Below are 13,023 nucleotides of genomic sequence, written 5' to 3'. Positions count from 1 at the left end.
TAATTGTCTACAACAGAAGTGAAAGGGTCTCAACTGGGGTTAAAGCCTTGTTAGTGGAAAGGAGAAAGCATGTGGAAGAAGAAGCCGAAAAAACAAAGATTTAAAAACTGATTGTGTGAGAGAAAATAAAGAGCTAATAATTTCTCTGAATTTTCAAACTCATGGTGGTATAAACTCTTTTTTTTTTCAACAATAGAAAATAGCATGTTCTTTACATTGTCAAAAATGATTTCAATTTCCATAGATGAATGTATTTAAAATGTAGTATGAGAAAATATTAGTCCCAGGTGCAGTAATTTTTTAACATATTTTCTGTTAATGAATTAAATGATGAAAGAATAATGTATGGGTGCTCATGCATGTGTGTATGTGTACATGTATGTGTATATGTGTGTATATGCTTGTGTATATATGTGTGTGCTTGCATACTTGTGTGTGTTTGTGTGTGTGTATACTGGATTTAAGATCTAAATGTGTGTATGTATATATATACATATATATATATATATATATGAATGGGCACATATATGTGCACACACATATATGCAGTAGACACTTGATTATAAGTTGTTAATTGCCACATAAAAGTTAATTTAGTATTTGTGTTAGTCTGATGGGAATAAAAAAAGCATGATGGAAACTGTGGCAGAAAGAAAAATAAAAGCAACCTTGAAGCAGGAATATAGTGCTGATATTGCCAAAAACAAGGAGAGTATTAAATTGAAGGAGAAAATAGATTGTAGAAAGTAAATGGCAATTTTCCCATTATTTCCCCATTGTACATCTTTATCGGAGTTCTCTGTCCATTTCCCGTCTCCATAGCAAAGAAAGATGGAAAGAACTTGGAAGACATTCAGAGGAGAGCTATAAAGATGATTATAAGTTTAGGACCATCATAGGAATTTTATGGGGAAAAGTGAAGTAGAAAAGCTTGAGAGATGATTTAATAATTCTTCAACCTTATGAAAGACTCATGTAGAATATAATAGGCCCATAATTTCTGAGAACAAAATAAGGGAATGCAGTTTAACACACACAAAAAAAGAAAGACAGTTTAAATACTATGAAAATATCTCAAGGAATCATAAAGTCTTTTTTTTTTGAAAAAAGTTTTCACCCTTTCAAAGAATTTTTATGTACACTGCTATATATATTACAATATATAAGGGCACTATAGGGAATATAAAACACATAATGTTTTAGCCTTGTCCTCAAAGAATTTATGGACTAGTTTAAGAAAAGTTAAAACAAAGAAACACACAACAATAAACAACAAACAAGGGCTAAGTAATGATGTAATGATATTATATGACTACTGTGCAGCATTAGAAATGTTACCTCTAATGACTGTTCCTCAAAGGAAATGAAAGATCATTGTTATAAAGGGTGTGATTGATCTCTTGGGAACTCGGGAATGTTAATACACAATCCATGCTCAAGGTAACCTTCTTGACTATAGTTTGTTAAACACAGAGGGACCATCCAGTCTATGAAAATGTTACCGAGTTTCATTTTTTTTTCTCTTGATTTGTAACATGTCACACTATATCCAAGACTTATTTAGATACTGATAAGTTTTGCTGTGATAAATTTTACACTTATCTGAGTGAGTCCTAAGCATTTAGATTTACTGAATATTTTCCTTTGGAGAACTAATTTTGTAAATGGAGACACGATAAACAGTCACATTAGGATACAACCATAAACAACCAAATAAGAATATCCACAGAAAAGGGTAATATGCTCTGTAGTTATGTTTATAAATTCATTAGGATCCAGTCTTTAGTTATTTCTATCTGTTTCTGCCTCTTCCTCCTCTTGGTTGAAAGGCTAAACTGCTATATTTTTGAACTAGGATTTATAGCTGAAGGGAATAAGTTGTTTGTTGGTAAATGTTAAAAAAAAAAAAATAAAAACTAAGTGGAAAGGACTAAGGGAAAAGGATATTCTTAGGTATGTACTTTTAAATTTAATCTGCATTACTGACATTTTATCCATCACTTTCTCAAATAAATAACCAGCTAACCAATAAATCAAGCCCTCATTTGTGACTTTTGTTGATTTCTAAGTAAATGTTCTCACTGAAAATTTAACAAGTGATTTGGGAGCCAGTTAGAGCTGACTCCAGCATACTTGTAGTGGAGATAATCTATTCCTAAATCTTGATTAATGAGAAAAGGGAAATAATTCCTTCAAAGGTAATCAGGTAGCAAATGACTGAAGATTATCAATAGAATGAAAGGTATCTTGGAGGTTATTGAGTGCAATCTTATCATGTTATAGCTGAAGAAACTGAGTCTTGGAGAAATTAAGTGATTTGTCCAGCATCATAGAATTAGTAAGTGTTTGAGCAAAATGATTTAAATCTACAATGAGTCCCTTAATCCTGTTTGCCTCAGTTTTTTATCTGTAAATTGAACTGGAGAAGTAAAGATCAAATCTTTTTTTTTTCTGCCAAAATAATGTCCTTACCAAGAAAACCCCCAAAGAAAGAGTCAGAAATGACTGAAAAAGGACTGAATAATTTCCTGACTTGGAGTTTAACATTCTACTCATAAATGGCTATTCAGGCAAATTGTCCTAATTCAGTTTGTCTTTATTCCATTGCACTGTTGGTAGGTTAGGTTGAAAGAAGAAATTGAATGTGTAGAGGCTAGATAGGAACTTATTTTAATAGTGAAGAAATAAGTTAAGGGCTTTGACTAAGGTGATAGCTTTGAGAAGAATTAAATCTGAGAAATGAAACATTTACAGGATTATTACTCAAGAGATATGAAAGAGGTGGGAGTCAAAGATAATTCTGAGTATCCAAATTGGATTAATTGAAAGAATATTGAGATAATTATACATATTATGCAAAATAGGGCCATATACTTAGCTATACAAGAACTTCTTTGAAAATGTGAAATCAAGAGAACTTTAGTCCATAGATAAATTCAACCCTTTATTATGTCAAAATATTATCTGATTTGTAACCTTCCTTCCATTGTTTAAAATTCTAAATAAATGTCCTAACATTAAAATACAATAACAGAATATTAAATAACTACATATATATATAATATATATATATTATATATATATATATATATATATATATATTATCCCATAACATTTGCATCAGATAAATGCAATTTCAATTTAACCAATTAAAGTTTAAAATTTGAAGTAGGGACAAAAACAAAAATTATCACAGGCTCCCATAGTTGTTTTTAACAAAATTTTTAAAGTTATTCATGGTTTATCAAAAACCTGCTCTTTAGATTTTAGATACTTATGAGAGTATATTTATAATGAATAACCACCTCAAATTCTGATCACCATATTAAGATAGGATTCATGGGGAATTTGCTTTTTTTTTTTTATAACATTTTAAGTAAGAGATTTTTCAAATATGGAATTTTATTGCTTAGATGTATTATTAAATTATCATTTCACAATATAGCAAAGTCTCAGCTACAAGATATTTATATGTAGAAATAGCTCTTTAGACAAAAGAATATTATCAGAAAATGGCCCTCAGATTATTAACAGTATATGCAAAGAAAACTCAGAAAACTTTAGATTCTTTTTGTCCTTCAAATTAAATAAAACCCTTTTTTTAAATTTTATCATTGTCTGCCTAATGCATTGAATTCCTTTTATATACTCCAAGTATTAAATCCTAAGATTTGTTTTAATAAGAGGGTTTATCTCTGTCATGTTCTATTTCCTCTGATGAGTGTGATGCTCTCTTTTGCTATTTATTACACCCAAAGGAATTATTGTTTCAATCATTATTTCTTTTTTTCTGCAATAATTTTGCATTATCCTTTGGGGCATCTTAATAAAAACTTAATGAAAAATACTAGATTACTTAAGTTGAGGGATAGCACTGGAATAGAAGCAAGATAAATTAACAATATAGTTCAGTCTTTTAGACAAAAGTGAACCTTCCTTTTAGTATATGTGAACATATAAACATATATGTGAACAAACAAAAATAAGATTTACTGAAACCATATGTGATAAGATGTGTCATAACATGTTCCTGACCCATGTGATATCATATCTGCAACTAAGTAAAATAGGGAAGAATGACTTTTCTTGTCATTTAATAATCCTACTATTTAATTCTGTACTCTACAGTTCTGTGGCTTGAAGGTCATTTATAATGGGGTTTAGTCCTCTTGTTTGAAGCCTAAGCATTCTTCAGCAGCTGTTTGCTGCATTTGAGCTGCTACTCGGCATAACTTCTGCTTGACCAGATTTGTTTTTCTTCCTTTTAACAATATGCTTATTTAAATTAAGTCCCATTGTAATGTTTTTTTTCCCATAGAACTTGAACTCACTGCCTTTATATCTAGCCTTTATTCTTGACCCTATGAACATTAATTGATTTATAGATATTTTGAACTATTGTCCTGTTTATTTATTTTTTTTAAATTTAATTTTATTTAATAATAACTTTGTATTGACAGAATCCATGCCAGGATAATTTTTACACAACATTATCTCTTGCAATCACTTATGTTTCGTTTTTTTCCCCTCCCTCCCTCTTCCCCCCCCCCCAAGATGGCAAGCAGTCCTATATATGTTAAATATGTTGCAGTATATCCTAGATACAATACATGTGCCAAAATGTTTGTAGCAGCCCTGTTTGTAGTGGCTAGAAACTGGAAAATGAATGGATGCCCATCAATTGGAGAATGGCTGGGTAAATTGTGGTATATGAATGTTATGGAATATTATTGCTCTGTAAGGAATGACCAGCAGGATGAATACAGAGAGGCTTGGAGAGACCTACATGGACTGATGCTAAGTGAGATGAGCAGAACAAGGAGATCATTATTGTCCTGTTTATTGATAACATTGTCTCTGACGCTCTGGTACTCTTAACAGATTGGGACCTATTTCCCTTTTACCATGGAGCTGACCTGAGATATGAGGACTAATAAGTTTCACTGAATCCTTCCTCTGCACCTAAGCAGAGATAAGTAGAACAAAATTTATCACTTTTTTAGCGGATTACATTATAATTATTTAATTCTTTATTTAGCATAACTTAATAATATCTTTAATGCATTTAAAATATGACAATTCATGAATATTTTTATTTAGATGGAATATTTGTGGAAAGCACCTATTATATAAGGATACACCTTTATGCATTAAAATAATAACCATATAATTAAATAAAATCATATAATCCTAAGATTTTTTCTAATCTTGCTCCTATATTAAACATTATTTTTACGACTGTCTAAGATAAGTGGTATTGGAAACTGATTTTTATATTTTTCTCTATTTTTGAGAGGGTTTAGTTACATTAATGCTTCTATTTGTATATTGATCAGCATATAACTGCTGTTTTCAAAATAAATCATTACCACATGGAATAAAAACCATTGTTTCATTATCAGCTGTATGAAGTAAATGAACTCTGAACTTAAATGTGAAGTTGCATATAATTATTCATAATATTTTCAACTGACAGTATATTTTCTTCTGTTTATTTTTAAAGATTGGGAAATATGAATAAAATAATGATTAACTGTTGGAAAATAATTGGATACCCTATCTACTAGAAACTCATCAAAAAGCAGTCCAGAAAGACATTGCTGTTCTCCCATCAGCTACATCGTGACCTGTCAGCAATTGGAGCACTATGACAATATACAGAGTTATACTATTATTTCTGCTCTGGGTGCCAAATTTCTCCTCTACAGAGATGTTGTTTAGAAGGACTTCTGAGCCCCAAACAAAAGTTGTGAAGACACGCACATCAGGGAGAGATGGAAAAGTGCTACACCGTCAAAAACGTGGTTGGATGTGGAATCAATTTTTCTTACTTGAAGAATATACAGGATCTGATTATCAATATGTAGGAAAGGTAAGTCTAAATATATGTGAACTATCTTGCTATCCCTTCTGTACATATTTGTCTGAAGAATATTTCTATTCAAGCTATAGGTATTCCTAAAAAAAAATAAAAAAAAACTTTTGTCATGATAATTACAGATGGATACAATTTGGTAATTTAAAAATATAGAATCATTTTAGTGTTGGTATTTTGATCAGCATCAGGGACTCTGTATGAATGTTTAGCACTGTGCCATTCACACACTAGATGTTTAAGCAAATGATTAAAGGAAGAATGCATAAGGTAATATGATATGGTACAGCTAGATGTTGTAGTAGATAGCACATTGAGCCTAAAAATAACAAAGAGCTAAGTTCAAATTTGGCCTCGTACATTTAAAAGCTACATTAAAAGTACATTAAGCAAGTCACTTAACCTTGTTTGCCTCAGTTTCCTCATCTGTGAAATGAACTGGAAAAGGAAATGGCAACTCAATCAAGTGTCATTGTCAAGAAAATCTCAAGTGGGGTAGCAAAGAGTCAGATAGGATTGAAATAATTAAACAACAATATGATATGGTATGAGATTGGGTGTTTTGAGGAATTTAAAAGAACTTTGAAAACTTAAATATTTTGTAAATATTTTCTTTATAACTAGATTTTATAGAAAAGTTTTTGATAAATAATTACCAATATTATCTCTAGAGTCTGAAGCCCTCAAAAATTTATAGATTCGGTTATTCTCAATATTTATTAAGCCTATTATGTGCAAAGCAGTATGTGATAACATGATGCATAATGAGGCATGACCTTGGTTTCACAAAACTTTTAACATATTTGGTTGGATGGCGAAAGAAGAGGAAACAAAAAAACCCTGTAATACTAGGAAGTATGTAATATATATGTGTAGAAAAAAGCAAAAATCTTCTAATTATTCATAAAAGGGAGAGACAATTTTTCTTTGAATTGGCCACAAAGGACCTAATGTGTGAATTAGGTCTTGAAAGAAGAGGGGAAAGCTCATAAAGCTGGATGATTTTGGAAGCTATGTTTTATTTGCCAATAATATGAACAAAGACCTGGAAGTAAGAAAGTTAATGCATCATTGGAAAAATTGAATAGTCCTGTGAAAAGCTAATATTAATTAATATTAAGTGAGATGCAGTAGAAGATTTGAGTTCAGGGTAATCACCTTAGACCATGAAAATGGTCTAAAAAGTTTAGATTTTAGGTTAAACAAGTTAGACAAGAGTTTAGACAAAATGGTCTAAAAATGGTTTAAAAAGTTCAGGATAGAAAAGACTGTGGTTTTGACATTTGGTAATACGGATTGGTGCTGAGGTAATAGCAATGAGTATGGAGGGGAGAAAGTCTGAATATGAGAAATACAGAAAAGAAAGAATTTATATAATTTTAACATCAATAAATTATTATATTTTTGTATTTCACCTGTTATTTTACTATTATTTCCTTTGCTCTATTGTCAGTCATCCTTTAAAATAGTAGAAAAAAAGGAAGAAACCATTAATTTTATAAAACTAATCAACCTCCTCCCCAGAAAGGTGATATTATCTAAAGTAATACATTTTTAGAGACAAAGATGATAACCAAATTTTGAGATTTTGTGATTAGGAACATCTTCAGAAAAACCCAAAGGGTTTTTGATTTTGTTTTCTTTTTTTTTGGCAGTGAGGGAATAGGGGAAAGATATGCTGAGATTTAGGTACGTTGAAATTAAGAAAAAAGAACAGAGTACAGGTTATAAATAATGAGTATATGTTTATTAATATAATATGCAATCATGAAATGGATGTCCAGGATGGAAATATAAATATCTGGGCTTTAAACATAAGATGTATGGAATCATAAAATTATGAAAGAGAAAATATAAATTCTTGAGGAAATCTTGCACTTGGGAAAGTACTGAATGAAAAAGATTCACTATAGACATGGAAAAATAGTTATGGAAAATTATATAGAACTATTGAGCTAGAATATCACATAAGCAAAAGGAAAAGAGAATTTCCATTTCTAGCTAAATCTCAAGAATGATAATGACTTTAAAAATTACATTTAACAATTGTGTGGTCAGAGAATCAGGGAGGAAAAAAATACAAACAACTAGTGTGGATGACCTTTATGAGAAGTTTAGAAGTCAAAGAAAAGAAAAATTATATTATAGTAATTGGAGGTGACAGAATGATTGAGGGAATTTAGTTTTGTCATTGAAGATATTTGATTTAATATATTGTGTACAGAAAAGAAGCTAGTAGAGAGGGAAGAGTTGAAAATGGAAAGGATGGAAGATAAGGTTCTGGAGGGACTCAGGAGTAGTTATATCAAGAAAAACATTTAAAGGTCTTTCCCTGGAAAACAAGGAGAGACATTCATCCTATTGGAATAGAGAGGAAGAAGAGAGAATAGAAAATAATAGAGATAAAATTTGTTCAGAAGAAGAAAACAGCTGAGATTTCCAGATGTCCATAATCTCATTTAAGTGAAAACCATATCATTTATTAAAAATTATAATTGGAAGGAAATTTAAGAAATTGTATTAAGGCTTATTCTAGGCCTGGACAATTGATAATTGGAAAATCTTATAGATGCAATGCATAAAGTACTGAACAAAGCACCCCTGAGTGAATGTTAACCAATTTACCATATTTATTGTATGTTTTAGTCCATCCTTCTCTTTTTCTGTCTCTCTGTCTCTCTTGTCTGTGTGTGTGTGTGTGTGTGTGTGTGTGTGTGTGTGTGTGTGTTGTAGAACTCTTGGGTAATCTGAAAAATCCTATAGAGCCCTTCTAAAAATAATATAAATAATATGAAAATATTATTTTTAAAGACATGAAAGAAAATACATACAATTGCAGTGAAAACCAAATATATTTAAAACAATTATTAACACTAAAAAGAAAAAGAAAGTTCAAGAACCTCAGGTTCTGAATCCTTGATTAGAGATTTACAACTAGTTCATGGGCCATCTAAGTGGCATATTCAATAGCCTTTGAACTTGGAGTCAGGAGGATCTGAGTTCAAATTTGACTTCAGAAACTTATTAGCTGAGATCCTGGGCAAGTCACCTAACCCTGATTGCCTCAAAAAAAAGACAAAAAAACCCTCAAGAAACTGAAACCACACAAACAAAACATCTAATTCAGAAGAGGTAAGTTAAAGCAGGAATTTAGGGTATAAACAAACTTTTTTCCCTCTCTTCATATGATTTTTGATCAATGTATAGAGGAAATTTTACTTAGGAATCAAACCAAGATTTTTAAGATGGGGCACTTTTCTTTCTCTTTATTTTTCACTTAATATTACTTTTTTCCAGTTATATGTAAAGATAGTTCCCATCATTCATTTTTGTAATATTTTGAATTTCAAATTTTTTCCTCCTTCCTTTCCTTCCTTCCTCCCTAGCAATCTGATTGTATAGTAATTCTATATTTTGGAAATATATTTATATTTCTATATTAGTCATAGAAATAATACTAAAAATTATTTAAGAATAAAAGAGGAAACCCACAAGGAAGAAAAAAACAAAACAAGTTTTAATGGGATGTTTCAATCTGTAGTCAATCTCCATAGTTCTTTTTCTGGATATGAATGACATTTTTCATTACAATTCTTTTGGAATTGTGGATCACTATATTGTTGAGAAGTGCTGTTGTTTTTATAGTTGATCATCACAGAATCTTTCTGTAACTGTGTACAGAATGTACAATGTACACATCATTTATCATCAGTTTATATTTTATTATCATCTTTTTATATTTTCCTAAATCTTCCTGCTCATTATTTCTTATAGCACAATAGTATTCCATCACATTTATGTACAACTTATTCAGACATTTCCCAATTGCAGGACATCTCCTCAATTTCCAATTTCTTGTCACCACAAAAAGAATTGCTACAAACATTTTTCCACATATGGGTCCTTTCCCCTTTTTATGATTTTCAGCAATTGAAAAGAGGGAGGGATGGCATTTATTATGCATGACATAGATAAACATTTTCTTAAGCAAAAGGATGAAATGGAGAAAGCATCATTGAAGGTACTTGTCAAAATTTCAATATTTATATAAATTTGTTTTTTTTTTTAATTTCCTTTACCCTAAAGCAAAGACTGTCATTTGTCATTCTTTATATCCCCCAAATTTAGCAGAGTGCCAAGTACATATTTAGTACATAAGTGTTTTTTTGACTAAATGACTCCCTAATGTGAATACTTATTTACCATTTAATCACTCATTTGGAGAATTCTTTCCTGCCAAATTTTGGAATTGAAATGAATAGGGAAAACTGATGATTCTTCTTATTTTAATTCTTCTAAAATTAAAGGAAGTCATTTTCATTAGAGTTATTACAGTATGTTTATAATTTAGGAGTTAGTGAAGATTAAGACCACCATGAAGAATATGATGTGGACTTATAGTACATAAATAAAATATTTTCAGACATGTGAGCTTTTTATGATTGAATTATATATAGTTGCATTAGATCTAATTACATTGTTTATAATAATTCTCAAAATTCTTAGCAGTACAGAAATATAGAAAGCATTTTTCAAGAGTAATGATGGGGCCCACGGAAAGGTCAAGGGGTGGTGGTGGTGGGAATTCTATGGTACTAGAAAAGGAATCATTGAAATGATTTACTATGGGATACAAGAGAGAGTAAAGTAAAATTAGAAAGGGGATTAGGAGCAGGACCTCACATGAAAAATCAGGGTATTGGATTATACACAGTTCATTAGATAGAAGGGAAGAAAACTTTGGTCATTTTTTTTTTTATGAAATCCAGGAAATTAGAGATAAACAATTCCTAGAGATAGAGAAAAAGTCTTTTTTCAGTCTTACTGATTCTTTGTTTGGATTTTCCTTTGAAAAGATACTAGAGTTATTTGCCATTTCTTTCTTGATCTCATTTTGCAGATGAGGAAAATGAGGGAAATAGGGTTGTTTATCTTTCAATGTCACTCTGTTATTAAGTGTCTGAGGCCAGATTTGAATTCAGGAAAATGATGACAGGAAGATGGGTCTGACTCCAGGTTATGCTCCAGGTTGTGCATGGATAGCCTATTATAACTGAGTACTCAAGATCATAAAATGCTATTCACCATCTAACCCTGCTTGATGATCTATATTCTCTTTAGCTAATAAAACAGAGGAGACTAGAATCTTATAGCTAAAAAGGATCTTAAATATCATCTAGTTCTACTCCCTTATTTTTATGTGAGGAATCTTAGTGCTGACCTTTGGGTCAGGTATACTCCAGACACTTATTTAGGAAGCATTCCAACAATATCCCAGTTGTGAGGTGATGGGATCTAATGCTGAAAGACTCTTGAGCGAGAATTCTTCAGGGACTATGGGAAGTGGGGAATAGGGGGAAAATTTCTTCTTTTGCCCATCCTCACTGACCTGATGACATTATGAACTTTGAATATTTGGTAGATCCAGAATTTGCCTCAGAGTTGCTAACAGAAATCTTAAAACAGTGGTTGGTGGCAAGGTCTGTACTGTAACTGAGAGACAGGGATGAATAAGGAAAGGTCTCTAAGAAAAGATATTTTCAGAATTTAGAGCCCTGCAATTATACATAATGGAGTTTTATAAGGAATTCAAACAAAGAAAAAGGCTTCTCATAACGAGGAACTGAGAGTTCAGTTTTTGACTATGCACTTTAAAATTTTGATCTCACTCTCCCCAGGGAATTTATGTGTAAAGGGAAAGAATACCCTAGATTTGGAAAGATGTTATCTGCTAAGTAAATAACCTTTCTAAAAGTTAATTATTCTGACTGATAAATCAATGGAATATAATAGGTCTAGCTCATAAAAAACAACACTAGAAATCCAGGGTCCTTGAGATAATCCTTTAAAATCTGAAATGATAGTCAGCTGTCCTCTAGAGCCTAGGTACACTACTTAGAATTGAAAGAGAGGGAAATTATCTTAGAATCATTATATTAAGAATCAAATAAGATTATATATATAATACTTATGATATTTCTCAATAGCTTTGTAAAAATTAAGACAATATATAAACTTAAGTTTTTTTCTAATAATATATTTATTGTTAAGCATTTTGACAATATCTTATTTTTTGTTTGTTTTAGAGCAGAAATGGAAGAATGATTTATCCTTTCAGTCAAGTTACCCTTTCAGTAAAAGTTCAATTAAAAAATGAAAAAGACAGGATTTTTAATACTTGCTCTAAAGTTTTGTTGTTCTCAAAACTCTTTTCTCTATTTTCATGCTCTGACAAAATAATAGACATGTCCCTCTTTATAAGCCCTTCTCTCTATTATAGACAACTACTGGTGTGTCATTTATACAAAGAGCGAATATGAAGAAAATAGAAAAAGTGCATGTATTTTGTTGATTGTGTCATGATTTGTCTAATGGCAGGTTGTACTTTATTCCATTTAGTTATAAAATATTTTGAAGAAATGAAATTAAAATTGGACTCAGAATAAAACATTAAGTTTGGTTCATTGTAGTAGAGGTTCAGAGTGATAGAGGTTTTTATTCATTATATTAAATGAACATCCAGTTTTCCTTTTTTGTCCATATCTGAAACTAACAGAGGTCATGTATGTGTTAAGTAGGGTTTGAACACTTGAGAAGGAACTTGTCATTATAGTCCTTATATATGTCATTATAATCTTTAAAAGTTTATATGAAAATGAAAAGAAAAGAAAATGAATATTATAAAAGTTTTTTTTTTCTTTTAAGTTATGCTGAAATCATGCAATTGAATAAATTGGAAGATGTTGAAGTTCATTTTAGTCTTACTCCACAGTTAGGGTGCATCAACTATTCATTTAATGGTTATTTCATTTATTTTTCTTTTATTTTTGCCAGAACAAAAATTATTCACAGGTGGGCTTGAGGGAGAAAAAATTTAATACGGCACTAAGTGTCAAGACAATCAATTTTCTAGGTCGATTCATTGATTCCTCATTTCAAAGAACCAGAAGAAAAATTATAGCAACCAGAAATAGCTTTACCTTTCACCAAAGGATAATATAATCTTATATTCAGTAACCAAGGATTTTGCTCTTTAATATATAGTGAACCTGACTCAAGGGGGCTTTAGGAAAGTATGTTTTGGCCCAATAATTCTAGACAGAAATAATAAGAGACAAAAACCTCCTACTGATGCAAGAAGACTTGTG

At 30.7% G+C, this 13,023-nt stretch overlaps 1 protein-coding gene across 1 annotated transcript in view; it reads left to right on the top strand.

Annotated features, from left to right (window-relative positions):
- Positions 1 to 13,023, top strand: part of CDH10 (cadherin 10) — a 286,197-nt gene that overhangs the window by 78,974 nt on the left and 194,200 nt on the right. Inside the window, exon 2 of the mRNA XM_051969880.1 lies at positions 5,504 to 5,872. Coding sequence (XP_051825840.1) covers positions 5,648 to 5,872 — 225 coding nt within the window. The 5' untranslated portion in view covers positions 5,504 to 5,647. The remainder of the gene's footprint in view (positions 1 to 5,503; positions 5,873 to 13,023) is intronic.

Source organism: Antechinus flavipes, chromosome 1 (assembly GCF_016432865.1).
Source record: "Antechinus flavipes isolate AdamAnt ecotype Samford, QLD, Australia chromosome 1, AdamAnt_v2, whole genome shotgun sequence".
Classification (NCBI taxonomy): Eukaryota; Metazoa; Chordata; class Mammalia; order Dasyuromorphia; family Dasyuridae; genus Antechinus; species Antechinus flavipes.
This window is presented reverse-complemented; position numbering and strand designations above follow the sequence as displayed.